The sequence below is a fragment of the Salmo trutta genome, chromosome 22 (genome assembly GCF_901001165.1).
Source record: "Salmo trutta chromosome 22, fSalTru1.1, whole genome shotgun sequence".
Lineage (NCBI taxonomy): Eukaryota > Metazoa > Chordata > Actinopteri > Salmoniformes > Salmonidae > Salmo > Salmo trutta.
Genome location: NC_042978.1, coordinates 24,044,529 through 24,071,959, shown reverse-complemented (window position 1 = coordinate 24,071,959; position 27,431 = coordinate 24,044,529). Strand labels below are relative to the sequence as shown.

Below are 27,431 nucleotides of genomic sequence, written 5' to 3'. Positions count from 1 at the left end.
CTCTGGCTCTTGTGCGGGTGCCAGCAGCAGATTAAAGTGACACATATGGTCACAGAGGGTTATGGCTGTGGTGTCTGTCAGGATGTCCATTATGTCATTCGCAGTCCTTTATGCTGTTTGTTCTTGTGTTCACTTCATCTTTGTGAGTGGCAAAAAAGCAAGTGCACATTCTAAATCCTTTGGAGGGATTCCAGGCTTCTCTGACAGAGGTCAAACCATTTTAAACCTCCATAAATGAGGAATAGAAGCCAGGGAATTGTGTGTGCTGGCTTTTGAGAATAGATGGCAATTCAGCCATTTGTTCTAAACTGGGCCTACTAATCATAGGGTTCGGTCATGCATCCTACGTGGACACCATGGCATGCTAGGCTAATCCTAGCTGGAGGTAAGGTACAGAGGTAAGTGAGGACAGGTGCATTCCTATACAGGCGCTCACATCACAGAAGACTTGCTGTAAAAGCACTGCACTGGATCTCCATCCAATGCCAAATCTGGATGGCCTTGCTAACAAGCTACAATATAAAGAGAATGTCCCTGTCACAATCCTCCTGAGGACAAAAGTTTCCATCCATTACAAATCCACAGGTGGAGTGGCACCTACAGAGAACTGCACATCTTACATTCCATGATATTGAGGTTCCATGGCAGTGTGTTGTTGTTGTTGTTGTTTGATTACATATCTCTGTTGTGGCTAGAGGTTAAATGTCAAAAGAGCACCGCCAGTGAGATATCAAGCTGATTGGTCCTTGGGCCATTTCATTCACACATCTCATTGCGTTGGTTTTAACAGCATATTGTCTTCTGTCTTAGAGAGGATTATTAGTCTGGCCTGGATTCTTTATCAAGTGAATACTCGAGAGGCTGGCTGGGATTTCACTGTATATTTGTGTCTCTAATCTTTTGATGTGTGTACTCAGGAAATCGCAAGTTGCTGCAGATCAAAGATAGCTGCCGCATTCCTAGTTTAGTTTTCTGTAATTGGTGCTTATTTCACCAGATTATACAGGAGATGTGCATTATTAAGACTGTGTTCTGTCATTAAGTAGGAAGTTAACTTTCTCACTTCCTTTTTGAATAACTTAATTTGGGGTTATTTGAGTACTTTCTTCAGTCTGTTACCTTTCAGTGAGAAGCCCATTTTAGATTTGTCGATTTAAACGTTTGGCCTTGATTCCTAGGTTTACATAACTGTGCCATAATGTACTTGAATTTGCGTAAAATAGTGATGAAGAGGTCTCGTTAGGAAGGGATTTTGTGATCAATATGTTACAGGTCTTTGCCCATAACGATCCAGGAACATCCATACATGTTGCATAGGAAACTTACAGTTTTTTTTATAACACAACTGAAGGTGACTTATGTGTTAGGATTGATCAGGGTATCCAATTCCCCAGGGTTGGAATAGTATACTTTATTTTGGAAAAGGAAAAGAGTTGTGAAAAATCATGCAAAAAGGTGTTACGATTTCATTGAAGGGTTAATAGTTACTCTCTTTTAGATGGGATGCAACATGTATTTATTTTTTTACAAAATGTAAAAAGAATTCAAGCAAAAACCTATGTTAGATTATTAACAATTAAGTACTCTGGAATGATGGGCGACATTAAACATACTCTTAAAACATCAAGCAAAAAAGACAAAACACATCCAGCAAAAATTACGGAGAAAAAAAATCTTCACGTTCAAAAAAAGGACAAGAAATGTAAAAAAAAAAAAACAAAGAGGAAAAATTGGAGGGTTCCTTGTCATGCAAATCAGTTTGGCATCAAAAAATACCTTCATCCTCCGCCCCGTCATTATCACCTAAATCATCATTGTGTTTCTTTGTAAGGGGACCTAGGATCAAGAATGGAGAAGATGGAGGAAACAGATAATACAAGAACACACAAACCTTAAAAACGCTCAAAAGAGAAAGAAATCTTAAGTGATTTTCCCTGTGAAAAATTTTACTGAAAGAGAAAGTATGTAAACAATATCATACACATTTGTGGAGCTTGGTAGCTATGAGATAGTAAGACTTTTGTTACAAAGTACTGTAACAAAACAAGAAGGATCTTGAAAATAGGACCCTTTCTTTCAAAAAGATTCAAGAATGTAAGATAAGTCGTTCCCAGTAAAACAGATTGGGTGTTTTCAGAACACAGCTTTACCTCATGTCATTCTCACCCCTCTTTCCCAATTTCAAGTAAACAGACAAAAGCATAATTGTTATGGATGTTTGTGAGGGTGTCTTGTAACATTATGTTCCAATAAGTAGCCCACGTCTGTGAATGTTAATGTGCTAAAAGAGAATACTCCAGATTGAAACATTAGTGGACTCATACTATGCAAATATGTAAAATAGAACCTAAATTAAGTAATTTCATTGCAGGATCACAGAGTGCCAAAATGCAAATGAAAAAAAGTTAATGTATTAAGTGGCTCCAAACACACAGAGGTTAATTGCTTAATTCTCCCTCATTGGCAAAATAATAAAACAGGAAATAGGTCAGACTGCAGCAGAATAAACCAAGACACGATTCATTTAGTGAGTAACAGCACAAAGACCACAGCAATGGACTGTACTATAAACACGACACAGATGGACAAACAGATAGACAGGCATACAGAAAGACAGACGGGGGCACAGAAAGACACACAGGCACACAGAAAGACAGACAGGCACACAGAAAGACAGACAGACAGGCACACAGAAAGACAGACGGGGGGCACAGAAAGACAGACAGGCACACACAGACACACAATGTTGACAAAGCGCTAGTCTAGACACATGCGAGCTAGATCAAGCATGAGTAAGCAGAGAGCAGCACATGAAAGAGTGAGATACACAGTATGACCAATGAAAGAAGCCTTCACACACATCACTCAAACTCATCCTGCTTATGATCATGCTCCTTCATGACAATACAGTACAGGAGAACCAAAACAGGGAAGCAATGAGAGGCAGGGATGGGAGGGGGAAATGGAAATGCTCTGTTTTCTGTTCATTCTATTAAAATAGTCCAGTCATTTATTTTCCTCATGTCTTGTAGCCAGACCGCTAGAGCAGTACGCAATGGCATGACACCTCTATAATTTGTAGCAACATTCTGGAGAAGAACACAGAGGTCATTCAACACTGGAGAGAACATTTGGCGTAAACATCCCGTTTCACCCTGCAGCCTTGCTGAGATTGATTTTGTGAGATACATGACAAAAAATGAAAACTGCTAGAGTAAAGTACACTGTAGCCTACCTTATCGGAACACATCATTAAACCATCACATTCTCATAGGCTAAGGTAAGGCTTATAAAGCAACTGAACGGAGATGCTGGAGCAAGGTACTGCAGTGCCCTGTGACATGACTGTGCATGGCTGTCCCCTAACTGAGGGGATGGTTGGATCATATCAGTCAGGACGTCAACATGACAGCATGCTGTCAGCATCACGTCACTCCTAAACTCCAAGTGACTGAGGGCCAGGCCCTGCACACTGAGTTTTCAACCCCTCTGACCCCCTTGGAGTACTGCGAGCCTCAACGCTTGTGTGTCGCACCTGGCTCCACTGCACTGATTAGGGAGACTCTGTTTTTCTGTCTTTCCCAGTATTTATTTTCTCTTTCTCCCTTTACCTCGGGTTTACCTTTCTCTCCCTCTCTTTACTCTGCCTCTCCGCCTGTCTAACTGCCAAACTGTTTGCCTGTGCCGTTGTCTCTGTATCCCCCCCCCCCCCCCCCACACACACTGTCTGTCTCACCAGTAATGCTGTCTCCCAGTCAGATGATAAATTGATTTATTACTGCAGCCTAGCTCTTACACACCCCTTCCAAATGAATTTCCATATCCCTCGTTGTGCCGATATTGATTTGTGTTCATCTCTGACTGATAAAGTGCAACTTCACGCTTGAGTACTCTGTAATGCAGAAAAAGAGGTGGGCTGGTGAGGCGTGCATCAGGCGGCCGACTCCGGGGCTCCTGGCCCTTAACACTTTAATGCACTATGAACCCTGAGGCTCCAACCAGATTAGGTCATTAATGCTTTGAACTCAATTGATCTCACATTGTGCACATGGGCATCCATACGACACATTCGTCAAGGATCTTAGGCCTATCCAAATGGAAACAAACCAACTCAGTCAATCATTGATTTGACCATAAAAACAACGGGCTCTCTAACATACAAAAGCCAATGAATCTGGGGATTAAGTACTGACCTTCGATAGTACTGGCTATAAAACATATTCTTGCATGAACAAATATTTCACATCCTTTGATAAATGACTGAATGTCTATGGTGAAATATAGCCTATATGGTGAAATATTTCATACAATGCAGTTTGTGCCATAACATTTTGATCAAGAGCAGAATACACAAGAACTTACCTTTCAAATCAAGTCCAACAGCACAACTCATTCCCAGGGGCCGAGTGAGTCATGAGCCTGGTGCCCATGGGACACATGTAGTGCAGTGTGCATGGCTATACAGCCAATTACATGGCTCACAGCTCTGTGGATCTCTTTGATAAATGACTCAGGACCAGGTGGTACTCAGGAGCAGGACACCACTGAATACATCCACCCATGTATTGTGCACTTGATGCAATGCCATCCTACTCTATTCAAATGTTAGAGGCACATAACAGAGAGAGGCTGGCTCTTTGACTGACTGACTCACACTCTCAAAGCAGTAACAATAACACAGATGCGAAACAAATGCTCACAGGTGTGGCTGGGGAGGATTTGACTGCATTAACGTTCTAAAACAATATAGTAACCTCAACCTGCACTCATCATTAAAGGGGCAATCAGCAGTTGGTGCATACATTTTACTTAGAAATTATTGATATGGACCCATTGATTCTTGAAGAATATAACTTATGAATGCCCCATGAGCTTAGTTCAACTATCGAACCCCATCAGAACCCAAAATATAAGCTTGTTTTACGCCAATGTTTGTAAACAAAGTAAATGTAAACACTGTATTGCCTCAAACCATGGTTAAAACTATCATTTTGATATCTGGATGGTCAGTCCTTGCATCCACACTCTACAAATTAGGGGTTCGATAAGGGTTTTTCTAAGATCCTCAAAGTACTTCGAAGAACCTTAAGGTTCTAAGCACTGAAAATTGCCCACAATAGGTTCATTGAGGAACCTCGTTAGTTGGTGGGCGTTCTTGCAGGAACCTAACTGCCCAACTGAAACGTTTGGATTTGAATTTCAAAGGACAGCAGGTGCAGGAACTTAACTGAAAAATGTAAAGGTCTCAGTTTAAAGGGAAGGTTTGTCCCTTGTATGATGTAAATTGATATTGTTTTCTTTTCATATTTGTGCAAATCTTTCTAAAACAGAAAATGGACAAAATTCAATGGATATCAAATCAACAAAGAGGTAAGAATATGTAGGCTATAAGAATATGTTGACGGCAAGATGTATTGGGTGCAGACGACTGAACGGCTCACTTTTGCATCCTTTTCTGCAAGTATACAAAGACGAGGAGGCATACACAAAGGTATGTCAATTGGTATGTTATGCAGATCACATTTTTCATCCTCCTCCCTTACCTCTTCAATGAATATCCCATGGGCCTCTACATTATGGACAAGGTATGTGCATGAAAACCATTATCAAAACAGTTCATTCACATTTTCCACAAAAACCAAGGTATGAATACTGTCGTGCATGTTTTGTTAATCATCTGTATAATTAAAAAAATGTGGATTCACAGACTTCATCTCTGATGAATTTAACAGGAAACCTGTTCGATCACCATGCACTGCAAAATCATTCTGACTATGGATATGGAAAACATCAACACATTAACATCAACATGCCAGAGGATATATCCATTATACCTGGGGCTCTGCTGGGAGTTTACCTCATCTTTAGATAGTTTTTATTCTGCTGTGCCACTAAAATAACAATTAACACTGAAAACTAAAATATGGTGTTATTGTTGTTATTGTTATGTATATTATTATTATTATTATTAATAATAATAATAATAGGGGAGGGGGGCAGTTCATCAAATGAACCCCAAAAGGTTATTCAAAAGGTTCTTCAAGGATCCTTTAAAAGGGTTCTTTGAAGAACCCTTTTAAATGGTTATTCGAAGAACTTATAGGGGTTCCCCCACAGCTTCAACTTGAAGAACCCCTAAAGGATACTCCAGGAACCTTTTGTTTTTAGCGTGCATACAGTACCCATTGACTTTTTCCAGATTTTGTTATGTTATAGCCTTATTCTAAAATGGATTAAATAAATACAAATCCTCAGCAATCTACACACAATACCCCATAATGACAAAACTAAAACAGGTTTTTAGAAATACATAATTTACATAAGTATTCAGCCTTTGCTATCAGACTCGAAACTGAGCTCAGGTGCATCCTGTTTCCATTGATCATCCTTGAGATGTTTCTACAACTTGATTGGAGTCCACCTGTGGTAAATTCAATTGATTGGACATGATTTGGAAAGGCACACACCTGTCTATATAAGGTCCCACAGTTGACAGTGCATGTCAGAGCAAAAACCAAGCCATGAAGTCAAAGGAATTGTCCAATGGTCCCTCAGACAGAGCTCTAGAGTTCCTCTGTGGAGATGGGAGAAACTTCCAGAAGGACAACCATCTCTGCAGCACTCCACCAATCAGGCCTTTATGGTAGAGTGGCCAGACAGAAGCCACTTCTCAGTAAAAGGCACATGACAGCCCGCTTGGATTTTGCCAAAGGGTTCCTAAAGACTCTCAAACCATGAGAAACAAGATTCTCTGGTCTGATGAAACCAAGATTTAACTGGATGTTTTTCAGCGGCAGGGACTGGGAGACTAGTCAGGATTGAGGCAAAGATGAACAGAGCAAAGTAAAGAGAGATCCTTGATGAAAACCTGCTCCAGAGGGCTCAGGACCTCAGACTGGGGCGAAGGTTCACCTTCCAACAGGACAACAACCCTAAGTACACAGCCAAGATATCGCAGGAGTGGCTTTGGGACAAGTCTCTGAATGTCCTTGAGTGGCCCAGCCAGAGCCCGGATGTGAACCTGATTGAACATCTCTGGAGTGATCTGAAAATAGGTGTGCAGCAACGCTCCCCATTCAACTTGACAGAGCTTGAGAGGATCTGCAGAGAAGAATGTGGAAAAACTCCCCAAATACAGGTGTGGCAAGCTTTTAGCATCATGCCCAAGAAGACTCGAGGCTATAATCGCTGCCAAAGGTGCTTCAAGAAAGTACTGAGTAAAGGGTCTGAATACTTATGTAAATGTGATATTTCCGTTTTTTATTTGTAATAAATTAGCACACATTTCTAAAAACCTGTTTTTGCTTTATCATTATGGGGTACTGTGTGCAGATCGATGCAGATGTTTTTATACATTTTAGAATAAGGCTGTAACCTAACCAAATGTGGAAAAGGTCATGGGGTCTGAATACTTTCCTATACTCTGTCTATGAATTTGAGAGTGGTTATATTTCTCGAGCACCATCCCTCAGCTTTTTAGCGAAAAACGTTGTTATTGTTTCAACTGCTGATTGCCGCTTTAAGCCAGCTATGCATGCAGCTCTCGAGGCTCTGTAGATGCAAACTATACAGATAGGCAGGGTATAGAAGACCACGTGACTACTATGTGCTTTGCAGAACACACATAGTGTACAACAGATGACCCTCTCAGCTGCCTGCCTTGCTGCCTGCCTGCCTATGACAAGGCTTCTCACACGTCTAGGCTAACATGTCGAGCCCAAGGCAACTAACCATGCCATATGGAACTAAAAGCCTCGGCAACCGCCCTGATTTTCCTTCAGTTCCAACCCAGCAGCCTGTCTGTCCTACTGTCTAACTACGCACCCTACTACTGGTCACACCTGACAGAGAGAGAGAGAGCATTCTCTACCCTCATAGAAGGGAGACATACTGTACTAAAATGTGTGACGGCTAAAGCACAAGATGAGGGGGAGAGGCTAGGATGAAGCTTTCGTTGACAGGACCGATTACCACAGAATTGAACAAGACGCATCTAGAGCACACACCCATGGGAGTTAAGGCTTATTTTCCAACCCGCACTTTCATATACAGTACAGCTTGTAACATATGAGAACTATGTCAACTGTGTCATACAGGACTCAACCCTGTTGCACTCAGCTATTTAACTGGTATTGCACATCATCCCCATCTGTTCTGTTTGCTCTCTTCCATGCAGATGCTAGTGAGAGAATCCAAGTAGGATACTGTATCGGCACAGTGACACCTGACATCAAACATTTCTTTCTTCAAAAATTATTTGTAACCATTCCAGCATGAATATTTCATGACGCTACTTGAATGTGCTTCAGTGTAGAGGTCTGCGCGGGACTGATTTCTTCATCCCGCCCGCACCCGCAGCTTTTCATACTGCACCCACAGATTTTCTGTCCAACTCCACCTGCAAGAACTGGTCCCAACCGCAGGCACATGTGATGCAGCTCACTTGCCAGCCATGGTCTCAGCAATTTTGTGCCCTATAGGCGATATCAAAATGCGCAAAAATAACCTAAGAAATAGCCTGGGTTAAATTGAGATTTTCAAGTAGCCCATTATTACTAGGCTATATACTTGACGGATTTGGAAGAAAAGCAGAGTTGGGGAGACTTGCACTTTTTCAAGCTATTTTTATAGCCTACCTTTTAGGAGTGCGACGATTTTCAGGCATTTCCTTGGAAAGATAACTGCCAGTGATTCTCCAACCATGCATAGGCAGCCTACTCTATTTCAATGAGACCACATATACAGTATTCGCATTTTTCATGATTCTATACGTAAATCCGAGACACTCCATTTAGTATGATATGTTACATTTCGTATGGTATGTATTCATTTGTGGATGTCCATCATCCATTTCTTATCAAATGTTATGTATTACAATGTGTATGATATGTTAGGAATTGACATTAGTCCAATATCTTACATTTGCAAAATGTATGATATGTTACGAATTCCAATTTATTTTGGCTAACGTTAGCTAGGTGACTAGGTGGTTACCGTTAGCAAGCTGGCTAATGTTAGCTGGAATGGGGTTTAGGGTTAAGGTTAGGAGTTAGGTTAAAGGTTAAAGGTTAGTGTAAGGGGAAGGGTTAGCTAAAAAGGTTAAGGTTAGAGTTAGGGGGAGGGTTATCTAACATGCTAAGTAGTAAAAAAAGTTGCTAATTAGCTGAAATGATAAAGTTTTCGGTAATGAGATTGGACACGCAACCTTTGGGTTGCTAGTCATTTGCATTATACTTCTGTCGTATGTAAAAGGACAATGTAACATACCATAATAATTTCAGTGTCACGTATTTCCTATGTTATGTCTAGTCTATGAGACCAGGCTGATCTCACACACCCAACTAGAATAGGAAAGGTAGGCTACTGAAGGTGAAGCAGTGACAAAGATTAATAATGTGACAAAGATGTGCTTTTACAAAGCAGAAAGATGATGTTTCCAAATAATCTGTGAGACAAAAAATATATTTTCATCCCAAAATAATCTGTTTGACCACCCGCAACGTGAAAAATGCTGACCGTGCCGCAATGATCTCTGCCCTCTACTTCAGTGTTTTCTCCCCTAATGAATCAATACACATACCTATACTTTTATATACCTATATATTCTGATATATTTGACATGTACTGCACACTGGTCCCAACAGTAATACTGTGTAACATCAGTCACAAATGGTAACAACTGGAGATTCATAAATATTTTATTTCCGTAACATGGCTGACATTCTAACAACTGATGACAAGGGTCTCTGGACCCAGCGAAAAAGGGTCTGATGCTTGGTTTCAAATATCAGTAGTAAATGCCAGCAAAAATGTATTTTCTTGGAATCCCCCCTGGGGAGAGCAGAGAGGACCTGGGGACCCAAATGTCACAGCGCCTTTGGATTGTAAAGGTGCTGCTGCTCATTAGAGCCAGCCACTGGCAGGATTTAAAGGCAGGTAACGTCAATGTGTGTGTGTGTGTGCATGTAGGGGGGATTTCATTAGGAGCTGTCAGAATGAGAACAGGGACATAGGAAATGACACACCTCGTAATAAGCACCCTTCCTGTTGAGGGGAAGTTGCCAGGGGAGAGGGTCAGTGACATCGCCCCCTGCGAGGAGCACATAGCAAGATCAGTGTTTCCAATATATAAAGTATGTAGAAAAGATAATGAACTTAGATATGTTTTAATAAGATCATCTTTGAGAACTGACAATCACCAACATAAAAACCAGACAGTCAGGGATAATGTAAAATCATGGAGCCCCCATTGATTTTGTTATAATGCTTGAGTTACTCAGATAGCATAAGAACAAGGTATAAGCCATGTGGAAAAGTGTATCACTGCAGGAAATTAGCTTTAAAACTGCAAATTGTCTCTCAGACCTATGGCAAAATGTATAGAATTGAAGGAAATTAGCTTAAACATTTTTTTTAAATTCGCTGCGGACAAGAGGACGACCTTTAAAATGCGCCATTGGTCACACCCACTTTGCAACTGCTGCTGCTGAAAAAAATCCTAGGGGAAACACTGAAAATAAATAATCTAACAGGAGCATGTGCTGTAGCAGCTCTGTTATTGGCCAGCCGAGTGTGGGCATAATCATTCAGGCCTTGACCATTTGATCATGAAGAGTGACATCTCCATTCGATATAAAGTTAAGTAAGCACAAGGAGAGGATAGATTTGAGTGTGACCAATTTCCCAGCAGAGCAAAATATTGATCCAATTAAAAGTGCAGATACAGATAGTGCTAATTGTACTGGAATCACAAGATGTAGTATTGGCAATGCATGATGATTTTTGATCAATGCTTCACATGTTCCTATAATCATTGATTAGTATGCCCCACTGCGCATAAATTATGTTCTTTCTTGTCCATTTCTATGTTCGCTCATTACACATACACACCTTTTTTTTATATGGAAGCAAGTCAGACCAAGTCTTTTAGGGTGAAATTCTATGCATTCATTCACTATAAAATACTCTTAATGTTTATCCTAAATTGCTTGAAGTGTCCTGACTCAACATCTTGTAAAGTTTTAAAATAATATACAGTACCAGTCAAACATTTGGACACTTATTCAAGAGTTTTTCTTTATTATTACTATTTTCTACATTGTAGAATAATAGTGAAGATACCAAAACCATGAAATAACAAATATGGAATCAAGTAGTAACCAAAAAAGTGTTAAACATATCAAAATATATTTTAGATTTTAGATTCTTCAAAGTAGCCATCCTTTGCCTTGGTGACAGCTTTGCACACTCTTGGCATTATCTTAACCAGATTCACCTGGAATGTTTTTCCAACAGTCTTGAAGGAGTTCCCACATATGCTGAGCACTTGTTGGCTGCTTTTCCTTCTCATCCCAAACTATCTCAATTGGGTTGAGGTCGGGGGATTGTAAAGGCCAGGTCATCTAATGCAGCGCTCCATCACTCTCCTTCTTGGTTAAATAGCACTTGCACAGCCTGGAGGTGTGTTGGGTCATTGTCCTGTTGAAAAACAAATGATAGTCCCACTAAACTCAAACCAGATGGGATGGTGTATTGCTGCAGAATGCTGTGGTAGCCATGCTGGTTAAGTGTGCCTTGAATTCTAAATAAATCACTGACAGTGTCACCAGCAAAGCACCCCCACACCATCCCACCTCCTCCTCCATGCTTCACGGTGGGAACCACTTACTCTGCGTCTCACAAAGACACGGCGGATGGATCCAAAAATCTCACATTTGGACTCATCTGACCAAAGAACAGATTTCTAATGTCTAATGTCAATTGCTCGTGTTTGTTGGCCCAAGGACATCTCTTCTTCTTATTGGTGTCCTGTTTTCTTTGCAACAAGCGAACAATCGAACCATGAAGCCCTAACTCACACAGTCTCCTCTGAACAGTTGATGTTGAGATGTGTCTGTTACTTGAACTCTGTGAAGCATTTATTTGGGCTGCAATTTCTGAGGCTGGTAACTCTAATGAACTTATCCTCTGCAGCAGAGGTAACTCTGGGTCTTCTTTTCCTGTGGTGATGTGAGCCAGTTTCATCATAGCGCTTGAGGGTTTTTGAGACTGCACTTGAAGAAACTTTCAAAGTTCTTGAAATGTTCCATATTTAATGACCTTCATGTCTTAAAGTAATGATGGACTGTTGTTTCTCTTTGCTTATTTGAGCTGTTCTTGCCATAATATGGACTTGGTCTTTTACCAAATAGGGCTGTATTCTGTATACCACCCCGACCTTGTCACAACACAACTGATTGGCTCAAACGCATTAAGAAGGAAAGAAATTGGACAAATTAACTTTTAACAAGGCTTGCCTGTTAATTGAAATGCATTCCAGGGGACTACCTCATGAAGCTGGTTGAGAGAATGCCAAGAGTGTGCAAAGCTGTCATCAAGGCAAAGGGTGGCTACTTTACATTTACATTTACATTTAAGTCATTTAGCAGACGCTCTTATCCAGAGCGACTTACAAATTGGTGCATTCACCTATAATATCCAGTAGAACAACCACTTTACAATAGTGCATCTAAATCTTTTAAAGGGGGGGGGGGTTAGAAGGATTACTTTATCCTATCCCAGGTATTCCTTAAAGAGGTGGGGTTTCAGGTGTCTCCGGAAGGTGGTGATTGACTCCGCTGTCCTGGCATCGTGAGGGAGCTTGTTCCACCATTGGGGTGCCAGAGCAGCGAAGAATCTCAAATATAAAATGTATTTTGATTTGTTTAACACTTTTTTGGTTAGTAGGTGATTCCATATGTGTTATTTCATAGTTTTGATGTCTTCACTGTTATTCTACAATGTAGAAAATAGTAAAAAATAAAGAAAAACCCTTGAATGTGTCCAAACTTTTGACTGGTACTGTATGTATATATTATTTTTTACAAATTGTATCGGTATGCATCTGTTTGTCTCACTTTGATACATCAAAAGGACTTGACAAAATCAAGCGTGGAGATGGCTGTGGTTGAGTTAGATGTCGCCCTGAGGTTGAGCATGTGAAATCTACCATAGATAACAACCAAACAAGGAATCAGCCAGACACTGAGCTAAACAACCTTACGAGGAGCTGCCACACACGTAAAACAACCCTCATGAGTCAAATAATTTATTAAACATAAATATTACTTTCTGGATGATCTGCTTATGTATTCATTTTGTATCCGTCGTTGCCAGGGATGCAGCCTGATCAAATTGGTTTGGTTCCTTTGCTCTCAACTGGGCCTTTTATGTCGCAGCTAAATGGAGATTCTGAGACCGTTCTCTCCTTCTCTCTCTTGCTATCGTTCTGTCCGTCAGTCTCTCCCCCTCTGTCTTTCTGTTTAGGTCTGTCTGTGTCTGTTTATCTGTCTTGGTTTCTTTCACTTTCTCATTACAGTTTAAGTCTCTGTGGATGCTCAGAGTCATTCAGGAGGGTCTTCAAACAACTCCTATCTATCTACATCCTGACACCTGTAGACTACCCCACTCACTAGCCGCACCCCATGGCCCTGATTAATGGCCAAACCCAACCTGCAGCTGAACAATGCACCTGCTCCTAAACAACATGTTATGATGTTATACTAGCTGGATGCTCGGTCTCTAGACTCCAGATGAGTTGTACTCTGACAGGAGCTGGACAGCCAATGTTCATCAGGGTTCTAGCCCAGGCTCCCAACATGACACAGAGCACAGAGCATGCCTCTGAGGCCAGGCCTCAGCGAGGGGAAGTGAGATGATGAGGAAAGGGGGATGTTCAAAGAGGCCCAGGCACCAGCGGGACAGCAAACAGGCTAATTTGCCAGTGTATTCTATTTTCAAATCATTTCAATTTCAAAGCACTGCATTACCATGCGGCGGGGATGAAAGAGAGGACTGCAGTGCGTTGCTCAGCTCTGCCATCAACATCCCTCAACCCCAGCCCTCCTCTCCTCTCAAACAGCATGTCAGCAGAATTAGGCATCATTTACCAGCTCCAAAATGAATTCAAACACGTGCTCTTTCTCTCATTTTGCAGTGTGTGCACTGATGCCTTTGATTTGGACCTACAAATTACAAATTTAGCTTTTAATCAATATTTCATCTCTCCCATCTGAGAACCTGCATATATCCCACTCTAACTCACAAAATGCCGATCCTAATGGTTGCAAAGGGAAAACATTTTGGAGTTTGGATATGCCGTATCCTATGAACTGTGTACAGTACTTGGAAAATAATCACAAAAGTAATGCAAAGTTGTTTTTAAAGTTCTGAACGTAACAGTGTGTGATAGGTTATGTAATAATGATAATCAGTATTGTATATGATAGGGACTAAAGCTGTGCCCATTACCTGTTGAGAGAAAGGCTTAAAAAGCAGACAACACAATGGCAGAGAGAAGAACAGGTCCACAACATGGACCTGCCTTTGATATTACTGTAAGGCTGAATAATGGATGGCTCCAACTCCCCTTAATGTTCTCCAGGAGAGGTTTTGTATCTATCATCCCAAGCACCAAGTTCAATCCCGTCTCATCAAAGCTAAATTTAAACTCCGTCATCCACTTAAAAAGAACGGCACTTTTCGGAGGGAGAGAAGATGAATAACAGTGGAACGAAGGTTAAAAGTGAACGATGCATCTTGCCAGGGAGACAAGAGCATTAGTAAAGCAAAGCAACAACACCCCAAGGTACATTTTATATCAATATCTCCTGCTTGTTTATAACCCCCCCCAAAAAAAATAATAAAAAAGATTTAAAAAATGAACATGCAAGAATTTAACTAGAGCAGCAATATCTAAAGAGCGATAAGATGAAGAGATTTTCCTTATGACAAATAATAATCATGTTGATTTTGGATTTCCTCCAATGTTCTTCTTATCTCCGCTCTCTGCTACTGTTTGTGTTTCTCAGTGAAATGTAGTACAAAATCACAACAACAACAATCCCCTGACGGTCTACTATACAACAATAGATTGGCACAGAGGAGAAGCATTCGCTGTCAAAGCTCACTTGCAAAGAATGGAACACAATTGAGGAATAAAGCAGTATGCTAATTAATCATCAAAGCATTGTTTTCCTGCAGTTTTACCCTCACAAGGAGGATGCCGATTTTCATTAACAATCCCCCATCTACTAACTACTCTATGAGACTACCCATTAAACTGCAAACCTTCTCTTTCATCTAACCAAGACCAAGTTGATTCAGTTAAGAAAAGTTTAAAAAGTGGGAAGGAATCTTTGCCAAACTCTACCACTGTTACAACTAGGCCTAAGCTTATTTCTCTGTATCTCCTAGTGTAGACCTATGGTAAGGTATCAGAAGAATGTTACTGCAAGGCAATAATCTTTGCCAAACTACCACTGTCACAACTCTCTCTGAGCATCCCCTGGTGTCCACCTATGGTCAGAATGTTAGTACACGGCATAATGCTGAATCAATATCCTCCATTTGCAGATCACTCAATTACATCAGCAGCACCCAAGCCTGGCTAATTGATCTCCTCCTTCCCTGTTTTCAAGTTAATGAGCACATCTCAGCAGCATTGCATCCAGACTGAACAACAAGGCCACTCATTTGGCCAGCCTGGTACACTATCGGCTGGCTCCACCAATCGGCTGAATAGGGAAACATTGCAAAACTACATCACAATTAATCATCTTCGATTTCTAATTAAATGTACGAAAAGGGAACAGTCTGATTATATAGGGGCAACCAATTACACTGAACAACATATGCAACGTGTAAAGTGTTGGTCCCATGTTTCATGAGCTGAAATACAAGAATCCACAAATGTTCCACACGCACAAAAAGCTTATTTCACTCAAATTTTGTGCACACATTTGTTTACATCCCTGTTAGTGAGCCTTTCTTCTTTGCCAGGATAATCCATCTACCTGACAAGTGTGGCATATCAAGAAGCTGATTAAACAGCATGATCATTACACAGGTGCAACTTGTGCTGGGTACAATAAAGGCCACAAGTTTTGAGGGAGCGTGCAATTGGCATGTTGACTGCAGGAATGTCGACTGTTGCCAGAGATTTGAATGTTAATTTCTCTACCAAAAGCCACCTCCAACGTTGTTTTTTAGAATTTGGCAGTACGTCCAACTGGCCTCACAACCGTAGACCACGTGTATGGCGTTGTGTGGGCTAGCGGTTTGCTGATGTCAACGTTGTGAACAGAGGGCCCCATGGTGGCGGTGGGGTTATGGTATAGGCAGGCATAAGCGAACACAATTGCATTTTAGCGATGGTAATTTGAATGCACAGAGATACCGTGACGAGATCCTAATGTCCCATTGTGAGGGGGGCTGATCTTTATCCCCAGTCATGTGAAATCCATATATTAGGGTCTAATGAATTTATTTCACTTGACTGATTTCCTTATATGAACTGTAACTCAGTAAAATCTTTGAAATTGTTGCATGTTGCGTTTTTTGTTGATATATATATATATATATATATATATATATATATATATATATATATATATACATATATATATATATATATACATATATATATATATATATATGCTACCTGGGGCGGCAGGTAGCCTAGTGGTTAGAATCTACCTGGGGCGGCAGGTAGCCTAGTGGTTAGAATCTACCTGGGGCGGCAGGTAGCTTAGTGGTTAGAATCTACCTGGGGCGGCAGGTAGCCTAGTGGTTAGAATCTACCTGGGGCGGCAGGTAGCTTAGTGGTTAGAGCATTGGACTAACCGAAAGGTTGCAAGATCGAATCCCCGAGCTGACAAGGTAAAAATCTGTTGTTCTGCCCCTGAACAAGGCAGTTAACCCACTGTTCCTAGGCTGTCATTGAAAATAAGAATTTGTTCTTAACTGACTTACCTAGTTAAATGAAGGTTAAATAAAAAATAAATATAAACCCTGGATTGCTGATGCTATGCATTGGCCATTTATAATAGCCTAGTTCTCTTTACCGGTCTGCCATATTGGCACTCCCCAGTAGGAGTAGTCCTCCATAGGAGTGAATGGATTTCTACACTATTTCAATTAAATGTTTCAAGGACAAAATTACATGTATTTAAGTATTTTTGGTTTATGTTGTGGACACAGTAACATTATTAATCTCCCAGAAATTATACTTTAAGGAATCATGTTTTAATGTTTTTTAAATGTTTTATCTGTATGTTTAGCTCACAGAATATAATTTCAAGTATGCATTAAGATGTCTGTAATATAATAAAAGTGGTAAAAAGAAATGTAGACATTAATAAATGCATTTTTATAGCTTCCAAGATATGTTTTACATGGTGGGGGAGTGCCAAGATTGAGGCACAGTAGCTTCAACACAGCACCCGTACCAGTCACCTAGTGTATATATAAATCATTGGGCAAAAAAACAACAGCACTTCAAAGTAGCATCAGGTTACTTTGATACAGCATAGAAGATGTAACGTAAATTATTTGGAAATCATCTCTTAGATTGAGCCATGTTTGTATAGTGTCAGTTTTGGCAGATCCCCTTAGTAACATGTGTCTGACAGTTCAACGTGACTCACAGTTGACAATGCTACAACAATCATGTCTGGCTGTAGAACATGCATCAAAGTGCATTCAGTATACTGTACGTGTATCTAGGAAATCAAAGCCTGGGATGATATAATAAGTTATCCCCATAGGGAGTCTTTTCAGAAGTTTGGGGTTATATTTTACTAGGGATAAATGGATGGGGTTTGTAGAGTGCTTCGTGCTAGCAATGACATCTGCATAGAAATATTGCACAGTGAATCAAGAACTTTTCAGCTGCAGGAAGAGTGTGTCATTCTTATCAGATCTCCACATGGAGGGCACACTGGTAAAAATAGCTATGACACTGAGCCGCTTAACAGCTCCAAATTCATTTAAAATCCATTTATTGTTTGCCATTAAACTGTACAAATATGTACCAGGGCAACCCTGCACAGACAAACCTTACTCTGTGGAGAGTGATAAAGGAGTTGGCATGAAAACAGACGAGGGAGGGGGGTGAACGAGATACAGGAACACAGAGGCAGAGCTACACAGAGATAGCGGATCAAAGTGTGAATAAGCGAGAAAGAGAGATAGAGACAGTGAGGCAGATAGAGACAGAGAGGCAGAGGAGTGGTGAAAGGGGGTTATAAATGCAAGGTGGGTCCTACCATAAATGTTATTTTAAACGCTGAGAACCCTGTGCACTCTTTGGAGAATTATCAGGGTAAATGCCCACATATCACTAATCCAGGGAGGGGTAATGAACTAGTAAATTAGTCTCAGAAAGCTTTAATTAGTATCAAAGTATGAAACCGAGTAGCCGACCCATTAATCTGCTATCCCCCTCTTCCTTTCTGATGACTTGAAAAGCACAGGTCAATAAAAGACAAAAGGAAAATGGATATGGATTTTCTGACGCAAGTGACCAACTGAGATGATTAAGTAGTTCATCACACAAAAATATAGAATTCTTCCCACGGAGGCATCGACCTGTCCTATAGATACATTAAAAGGCTGGCAGGAAATCGTTGAGCACACGGTCGGCTATGGATCGCACGGAAGACGGCAGCCAATGATCACCTCTCTGTGTGCGTTGCAATGCGCTGGAGAACAACCCACTTCCAATCCCACCCAGCACAGAACAAGTGCGGGTTAGGCGAGCATAAGAACATTGCAGTGACATAAACCAACTGAAAATGATGACCTACAGTATCTATCATAGCTGGGACAATAAACAGAAAATTATCGACACCGACCATACTGATCACTTATCGCAAGCATTTTGCTGATATCGTTCATTACGATAAGTAGCCTATACTAGAGAAATGTGAAGTTTGAAATGAAATAAGTTTGCTAATATGGGTGATAGTTGATGGCTACAACCATTAAACTAGTAGTTTAAAGGATACTTTTTTTTAAACTGTGTTGCACATTTATGTGATAAACTTATCATTCTATTTATCGTTATCGCCTCAATTCAAGCAATTTATTGCGATATGGATTGTTGTCTACCGTAATTTCTGGACTATAAGCCGCTACTTTTTTCCCACGCTTTGAACCTCGCGGCTTAAACAATGACACGGCTAATATATGGATTTTTCCCGCTTTCAAAAAAAATACAAAATAAAAAACACATTCTGTGACGTGCTCAGTTTTTTGGCGGCATGAAGCTTTCATTAGACCAATGAAATTGCCGAACGGGTTAAGGTCAAACAACTTTTTTGTTTACTGTTTAGATTAAATCGAGCGCGCTCAAACTTCCCATCTGTGCAACAGATCTAGCCATTTTGTTTGTCTCACTGTTGTGCTGTCTATCTGTCTCAGCACCTTCTCTGCTGTCACTGTGCTTCTTCTTATTCTCTTGTCTCTCTGCCTTATACAGTACGTTATAAAAGCCATGCTACTGACTTAGGCTATATTGCAAATTAGTGTCTGTCATATGGGTTCCCTTGCAACACCTACAACTAAGTCTTAATTACTATTACAAGGCTGCAGACTAAAATATTCCTCTGGTGTCACTAACCTTTACATTTGGTGGCACCAGCCCATGATTTGGTCAGACCTAATCATGAGTAATCATCTTATAAAGTAATTAATAGTGCTTTCTTAAGAAGTATAATAAAAAATACTATTGAGGTATTCAATAAATAAGTTGTTTGATCTAAAACATCCAAGCAGGAATGCATGTTTCAAGATATATTTATGTGCAACCTAATCCAGTGATTGTCATGAATTATGGGTTGACAAATAGACTATAGTTGCTATTATTTACTGTCAAAATAGGACTCCAGAATTATTATAATTTTTGAATGGAGATTAATTACATCTTTATGTGCACTAGGGCTGACCTCATTTAGTTGACTGGTTGATTGTTTTGGTCATTGTTGATCGACTGAGATTTTATTTAAGTCAAGCAGTCGCAAATAGTAAAAAAAGAAATGATGGCACAAGAAACCCCGGTCTGATTGGCGCCTGGACTAATCCATTGCAGAGGCCGTGGGATGGCACAGTCCATCACTCTATAAGACAGGCATCGACAACGTAAGACACGCGCACCGCAAGGGTATTTGTCTTGGCACACCAAGCAATTTGATACAATTTAGAAAATAAGTGAAATTGCATTAGTTTGAAATTGCATTGGTTTTCGATAAATGGGTACTACTTTGGACCTGACACCATTTGTGAGAGTATTCCTTAGGCCTACAGTATGTGTGAAGATAAAGTGTCTTGGCTCTTGAGTTTAATTTAAAATGTTGAGTCAAGAAGAATGGGAGTCTGGCTAAGACACACAAGGCCCGTCTCTCTCCAGAATGCGCTCTCTCACGCCACATTGTGTGCATTCATTGTTTCATAACTTAATTGTGTGAATTGTTTGTCCTTTGACTGTTAGTGTCTATCAATTCCCCATTACATATTGTATATCACCAGTAGAACACTTACCACTAATCCTCATTATTTCTAATGTATAATATTTGTTTGGTTACAGCAAATTCGGTTTATGCATTCAATATTTTATTATTATTACAGTCGTTACAGAGTGGACACATTATTTGCAGAGCTTACACCTATGCTACATGTGTTAGAAATAAGTTTTGGTTTATTTCATTCCTTTTTCGAGTTTTGTCCATTTATTCATTGTCTTTCATAAGAACACACACCTGATTATGCATAGAAGTAGGCCTAGGCTAGACTCCAGAGTGATGCAGTGGTCTAAGGCACTGCATCGCAGTACTAGAGGCGTCACTACAGACCCAGGTTGATCTCAGGATGGTTCGCAGCCAGCCACGACCGGGAGACCCATGAGGCGGAGCACAATTGGACCAGCGTCATCCGGGTTAGGGGAGGGTTTGGCTGGCCGGGATGTCCTTGTCCCATCGCGCTCTAGCAACTCTCTGTGGCGGGCCGGGCGCATGCACGCTGACTTCGGTCACCAGCTGTACGGTGTTTCCTTCAACACATTGGTGCGGCTGGCTTACGGGCTAAATGAGCAGGGTGTCAAGAAGCAGTACGGCTTGGCGAGGTCATGTTTCGGAGGACCCATGGCTCTCGACCTTTGCCTCTCCCGAGTCCATACGGGAGTGGGACAAGACACTAAAAAATACTAACAATAAAAATAAACAAATAAAGTTTCCAAAGCTGTGTTTTTACTGCAATTGCATTTTTAAAAGTTATATGATCAGAATTCATTTTTCTCTCGAACGCATGGCGGGAGAGTGGTTTGCTCATCACAGCTAGGGCACAGGAGCAGGGCAGATACTTTTATTACAGGAATCATGAGGATAATGCACTTTACTGTTTGACCAAATCATAGTTTTAGCCATACAAAAAAATTACGTTTTGAGTGAGGTGACAATGTAGAATTTGCTCGTTCTACATCTATAGGCGCACATTCCATTTTTTACGAGCCATGATCTTGGCTGTCTATCTGATGACAGAGTTGGAGCAGGTCTCTTTGCTGATGACGTGTTTGACTTTGAATGTGAGTTTGCATGAGCTCAGCCTATCAGAAAACCGGGCCAGCCATTGCCCACTGATCAGCCAAAGGCTCATTATAGATTAGTATAACAGAGAAACAGCATAAAAATCGTCACCTTTTCCATTGTTTTATTTTATATAAAAAATATATTTTTTGTGTGTCAATTTCTACCATCCCACTCAACTAAAAAAATGGTCCAGCCCATTTGGCATTTGCCAGAATTGCCAGATGGCCAATCCGCCCCTGCTGGTGTATTTTATTCCCCTGCGATTTCAAACACTCATTATTTTCATACCTCCTACTCAGTGCTACAGGTAAGTGCTGAGTTGCCATGGCATCCTCTTGCTTCAGCCCCCACACGTTGGTGTTCTCATTATATTTCTGCACCAGGACAGAGAAGAACCAGCAGATGGACAGCTCTTTCACTGATCTGTCCATCTGTTATGGGTTCGTGGACAAGTGTATGGGTGGACAAGGATCTCCTTCATAGTAAAAGCATTGCATGAATCTATCATCGTGTTTACAGGTCCACGAAAAAATAGGCTTTTATCAACATTTCATGCAATTCTACATCATTTTACATATTAGCCAAAGATTTTTTTATACCACACACCTGTGACAGGATGCTGGAGTGAGTAGTCGTGCTGTACTTCGCTTCGTGGGTAGTATTACATTTCATTACATTACAACGGAACGATTTGATTAGTGTAATGTTAGCTAGCTACATAGTTGTCTTTGCATCAAGGATAAAGGTGTAGCTAAAGGTGTAGGTGTAGCTTTGAGAAACTAATTTTGAGAAACTAACAAGGTTAGCTAGCCAGCTGTATTCGTTCGTTCGCGCCGTTTTCCAAACGGCGTCAACACCACAACACCACTGCACATTTTAGTGGCCTTTTATTGTCCCCAGCACAAGGTGCACCTGTGTATTGATCATGCTTTTTAATCAGCTTCTTGATAATCCATCCACCTGACAGGTGTGGCATATCTTGGCAAAGGAGAAATGCTCACTAACAGATTTAAACCAACTTTACCAACTAGCAGTACTGTAGAAACTAAATACATTACAACGGAACGATTTTATTAGTAATGTTAGCTAGCTACATAGCTGTCTATGTATCAAAGATAAAAGATAAAGGTAAATGCAGCCACTGCTAGCTAGTCAACTCTAGCAGCTAGCAGTACTGTATCATTTTTAGTCAATAAGATTTTTCCAACGTAAGCTTAACTTTCTGAACTTTTGAGTTGTGTAGTCCACTTGTGTAGCTAGCAGGACTGACTTTGTGTTAGCTAGCCAACATTTAATTACTTCTGCATTATGAAAGGAACTAGACACGGACACAAATGATCCATTGGTAGTTTGATGTAACCAAGTATTGGTGCTAACCGTGTGTTATTGGATGCTAGCATGCTAGTTAGCTACGGCGTCATAGGACACGGTGCACTGGGTGGGTTTCACGGAAGAATACTGTACCAAGTTATCTAACTGAATAAACTAAGTTTGAGCCTATTCCTGGAAACACTGAACCACTGTAGTTTACATCAATTATAATTTCTAAAGTGGAAGTTGGAAAAGTTATATTTGAGTGTTTCAGTGAATGGTTAGTGAGGGAGGCCCTGCTCTCTCGCTTCCCCAGTTGTTTAGTTAATTTTCATTCCAATCTCCTTTGCATTAGCGTAGCCTCTCCTGTAGCCTGTCAACTATGTGTCTGTCTATCCCTGTCTGTCTATCCCTGTTCTCTCCTCTCTGCACAGGCCACACAAACGCTTCACACCGCATGGCCGCTGCCACTCTAACCTGGTGGTCCCAGCGCACACAACCCACGTGGAATTCCAGGTCTCCGGCAGCCTCTGGAACTGCCGGTCTGCGGCCAACAAGGCAGAGTTCATCTCCAGTCCCTCGACTTCTTGGCGCTGACGGAAACATGGATTACCACAGAAAACACTGCTACTCCTACTGCTCTCTCCTCGTCTGACCACTTGTTCTCGCATACCCCGAGAGCATCTGGTCAGCGGGGTGGTGGCACTGGAATCCTCATCTCTCCCAAGTGGACATTCTCTCTTTCTCCCCTGACCCATCTGTCTATCTCCTCCTTTCAATTCCATGCTGTCACAGTCACTAACCCATTCAAGCTTAACATCCTTATCATTTATCACCCTCCAGGTTCCCTTGGAGAGTTCATCAATGAGCTTGACGCCTTGATAAGTTCCTTTCCTGAGGATGGCTCACCCCTCACAATTCTGGGTGACTTTAACCTCCCTACGTCTACCTTTGACTCATTCCTCTCTGCCTCCTTCTTTCCACTCCTCTCCTCTTTTGACCTCACCCTCTCACCGTCCCCCCCTTCTCACAAGGCAGGCAATACGCTTGACCTCATCTTTACTAGATGCTGTTCTTCTACTAATCTCACTGCAACTCCCGTCCAAGTCTCCGACCACTACCTTGTATCCTTTTCCCTCTCGCTCTCCTCCAACACTACTCACTCTGCCCCTACTCAGATGGTATTGCGCTGTCGCAACCTTCGCTCTCTCTCTCCTGCTACTCTCTCCTTTTCCATCCTATCATCTCTTCACTCTGCTCAACCCTTCTCCAACCAATCTCCTGATTCTGCCTCCTCAACCCTCCTCTCCTCCCTTTCTGCATCCTTTGACTCTCTATGCCCCCTATCCTCCCGGCCGGCTCGGTCCTCCCCTCCTGCTCCGTGGCTTGACGACTCATTGCGAGCTCAAAGAACAGGGCTCCGGGCAGCCGAGCGGAAATGGAGTAAAACTAGCCTCCCTGCGGACCTGGCATCTTTTCACTCCCTCCTCTCCACATTTTCTTCCTCTGTTTCTGCTGCTAAAGCCACTTTCTACCACTCTAAATTCCAAGCATCTGCCTCTAACCCTAGGAAGCTCTTTGCCACCTTCTCCTCCCTCCTGAATCCTCCTCCCCCCCCCTCTCTGCGGATGACTTTGTCAACCATTTTGAAAAGAAGGTTGACGACATCCGATCCTCGTTTGTTAAGTCAAATGACACCGCTGGTCCTGCTCACAGTGCCCTACCCTATGCTTTGACCTCTTTCTCCCCTCTCTCTCCAGATGAAATCTTGCGACTTGTGACAGCCGGCCGCCCAACAACCTGCCCGCTTGACCCTACCCCCTCCTCTCTTCTCCAGACCATTTCCGGAGACCTTCTCCCTTACCTCACCTCGCTCATCAACTCATCCTTGACCGCTGGCTATGTCCCTTTTGTCTTCAAGAGAGCGAGAGTTGCACCCCTACTCAAAAAACCTACACTCGATCCCTCCGATGTCAACAACTACAGACCAGTATCCCTTCTTTCTTTTCTCTCCAAAACTCTTGAACGTGCCGTCCTTGGCCAGCTCTCTTACTATCTCTCTCAGAATGACCTTCTTGATCCAAATCAGTCAGGTTTCAAGACTGGTCATTCAACTGAGACTGCTCTTCTCTGTGTCACGGAGGCGCTCCGCACTGCTAAAGCTAACTCTCTCTCCTCTGCTCTCATCCTTCTAGACCTATCTGCTGCCTTTGATACTGTGAACCATCAGATCCTCCTCTCCACCCTCTCCGAGTTGGGCATCTCCGGCGCGGCTCACTCTTGGATTGCGTCCTACCTGACAGGTTGCTCCTACCAGGTGGTGTGGCGAGAATCCGTCTCCGCACCACATGCTCTCACCACTGGTGTCCCCCAGGGCTCAGTTCTAGGCCCTCTCCTATTCTCGCTATACACAAAGTCACTTGGCTCTGTCATATCCTCACATGGTCTCTCCTATCATTGCTACGCAGACGACACACAATTAATCTTCTCATTTCCCCCTTCTGATAACCAGCCGGCGAATCGCATCTCTGCATGTCTGGCAGACATATCAGTGTGGATGACGGATCACCACCTCAAGCTGAACCTCGGCAAGACGGAGCTGCTCTTCGTCCCGGGGAAGGACTGCCCGTTCCATGATCTCGCTATCACGGTTGACAACTCCATTGTGTCCTCCTCCCAGAGTCCCAAGAGTCTTGGGGTGACCCTGGACAACACCCTGCCGTTCTCTGCTAACATCAAGGCGGTGACCCGATCCTGTAGGTTCATGCTCCACAACATTCGCAGAGTACGACCCTGCCTCACACAGGAAGCAGCGCAGGTCCTAATCCAGGCACTTGTCATCTCCCGTCTGGATTACTGCAACTCGCTGTTGGCGGGGCTCCCTGCCTGTGCCATTAAACCCCTACAACTCATCCAGAACGCCGCAGCCCGTCTGGTGTTCAACCTTCCCAAGTTCTCTCATGTCACCCCGCTCCTCCGCACACTCCACTGGCTTCCAGTTGAAGCTCGCATCTGCTACAAGTCCATGGTGCTTGCCTACGGAGCTGTGAGGGGAACGGCACCTCCGTACCTTCAGGTTCTGATCAGTCCCTACACCCAAAGGGGCACTGCGTTCATCCACCTCTGGCCTGCTCGCCTCCCTACCTCTGCGGAAGCACAGTTCCCGCTCAGCCCAGTCAAAACTGTTCGCTGCTCTGGCACCCCAATGGTGGAACAAGCTCCCTCACGACGCCAGGACAGCGGAATCAATCACCATCTTCCGGAGACACCTGAAACCCCACCTCTTTAAAGAATACCTGGGATAGGATAAAGTAATCCTTCTACCCTCCCCCCTACCCTCCCCCCAAAAAATATATAGATGTACTATTGTAAAGTGGTTGTTCCACTGGATATCATAAGGTGAATGCACCAATTTGTAAGTCGCTCTGGATAAGAGCATCTGCTAAATGACGTAAATGTAAATGTACCAAAATTACAGGCTAAGAATGGACAGAGATAGGCCTGTGTTCAGCTTATCATTATTATTTTTCTAATGCCAAATCAGTGTGTCTTATTTGCAATGAAACTGTCCCTGTTTGCTAATAATACATTCTGAGACGTCATTAGGAATCTGAGCATGGTACTTTCAAAAGTTAGGGCTGCCTTTCCAATCCAGACAGAGTAGGACTACCGACATAGAAAAATGTAAGCTTCAACTGCTGGCAAGTTTTTTTCCATTGCTTAACCCAACAAGAAGGTCACAAGTGTTTCCCCAAAAGCAGTCTGGGTTTAACGTCTTCTATTGTACAGAAAGTGAATAGCTTAATCAATTGATAGTGACAGAATTAGATTACTTCCCAAGCAAAGTACATTTTTGGCTCCTTGGCTATAGAAGATTGTAGCTCAGTTTCTGAATGTCAATGAAACAAAACAATATACAGTGCATTCGGAAAGTATTCAGACCCCTTGACTTTTTCCACATTTTGTTACGTTAGTCTTATTCCAAAATGGGTTAAATAAATACACAACTCTTCATCAATCTACACACAATACCCCATAATGACAAAGTGAAAACAGGTTTTCAGAAATGTTTGCTAATTTATTTAAATAAAAAACAGAAATGCCTTATTTACATAAGAATTCCATCCCTTTGCTATGAGACTCGAAACTGTGCTCAGGTGCATCCTGTTTTCATTGATCATCCTTGAGAATATTTTACAACTTGATTGGAGTCCACCTGTGGTAAATTCAATTGATTAGACGTGATTTGGAAAGGCGCACACCGGCCTATATAAAATATCCCACAGTTGACAGTGCATGTCAGAGCAAAAACCAAGCCATGAGGTCTACATAATTTTCAGACAGAATTGTGTCGAGGCGTGGATCTGTGGAAGGGTACCAAAACATCCCAACAACCACAGGAGGCTGCTAAGGAGAGAATGGCTCATAATAATGGCTGGAACGGCGCAAATGGAAAGGCAAACACATTGAAACCATGTGCTTGATGCATTTGATGCCATTCCACCTATTCCTCTCCAGTCATTAATACGAGCCAGTTCTCCCCAATTAAGGTACCACCAACCTCCTGTGCCAACAACACAGTGGCCTCTATCATTCTTAAATGGAAGAAGCTTGTAACCACCAAGACTCTTTCTAGAGCTGGCCGCCCGGCCAAACTGAGCAATCAGGGGAGAAGGGCCTTGGTCAGGGAGGTGACCAAGAACCCAATGGTCACTCTGA

At 42.0% G+C, this 27,431-nt stretch overlaps 1 protein-coding gene across 3 annotated transcripts in view; it reads right to left on the bottom strand.

The window, feature by feature from the left end:
• The window catches only part of nlgn1 (neuroligin 1), a 272,702-nt gene that overhangs the window by 202,012 nt on the left and 43,259 nt on the right, over positions 1–27,431 (bottom strand). For 2 of the 3 annotated variants that reach the window (XM_029707330.1, XM_029707331.1), the window contains one exon: positions 1,777–1,836. The exons of the other annotated variant lie outside the window; for it this stretch is intronic. In XM_029707330.1, the coding sequence (XP_029563190.1) occupies positions 1,777–1,836 (60 nt within the window). The remainder of the gene's footprint in view (positions 1–1,776; positions 1,837–27,431) is intronic. 3 annotated transcript variants of the gene reach the window in all.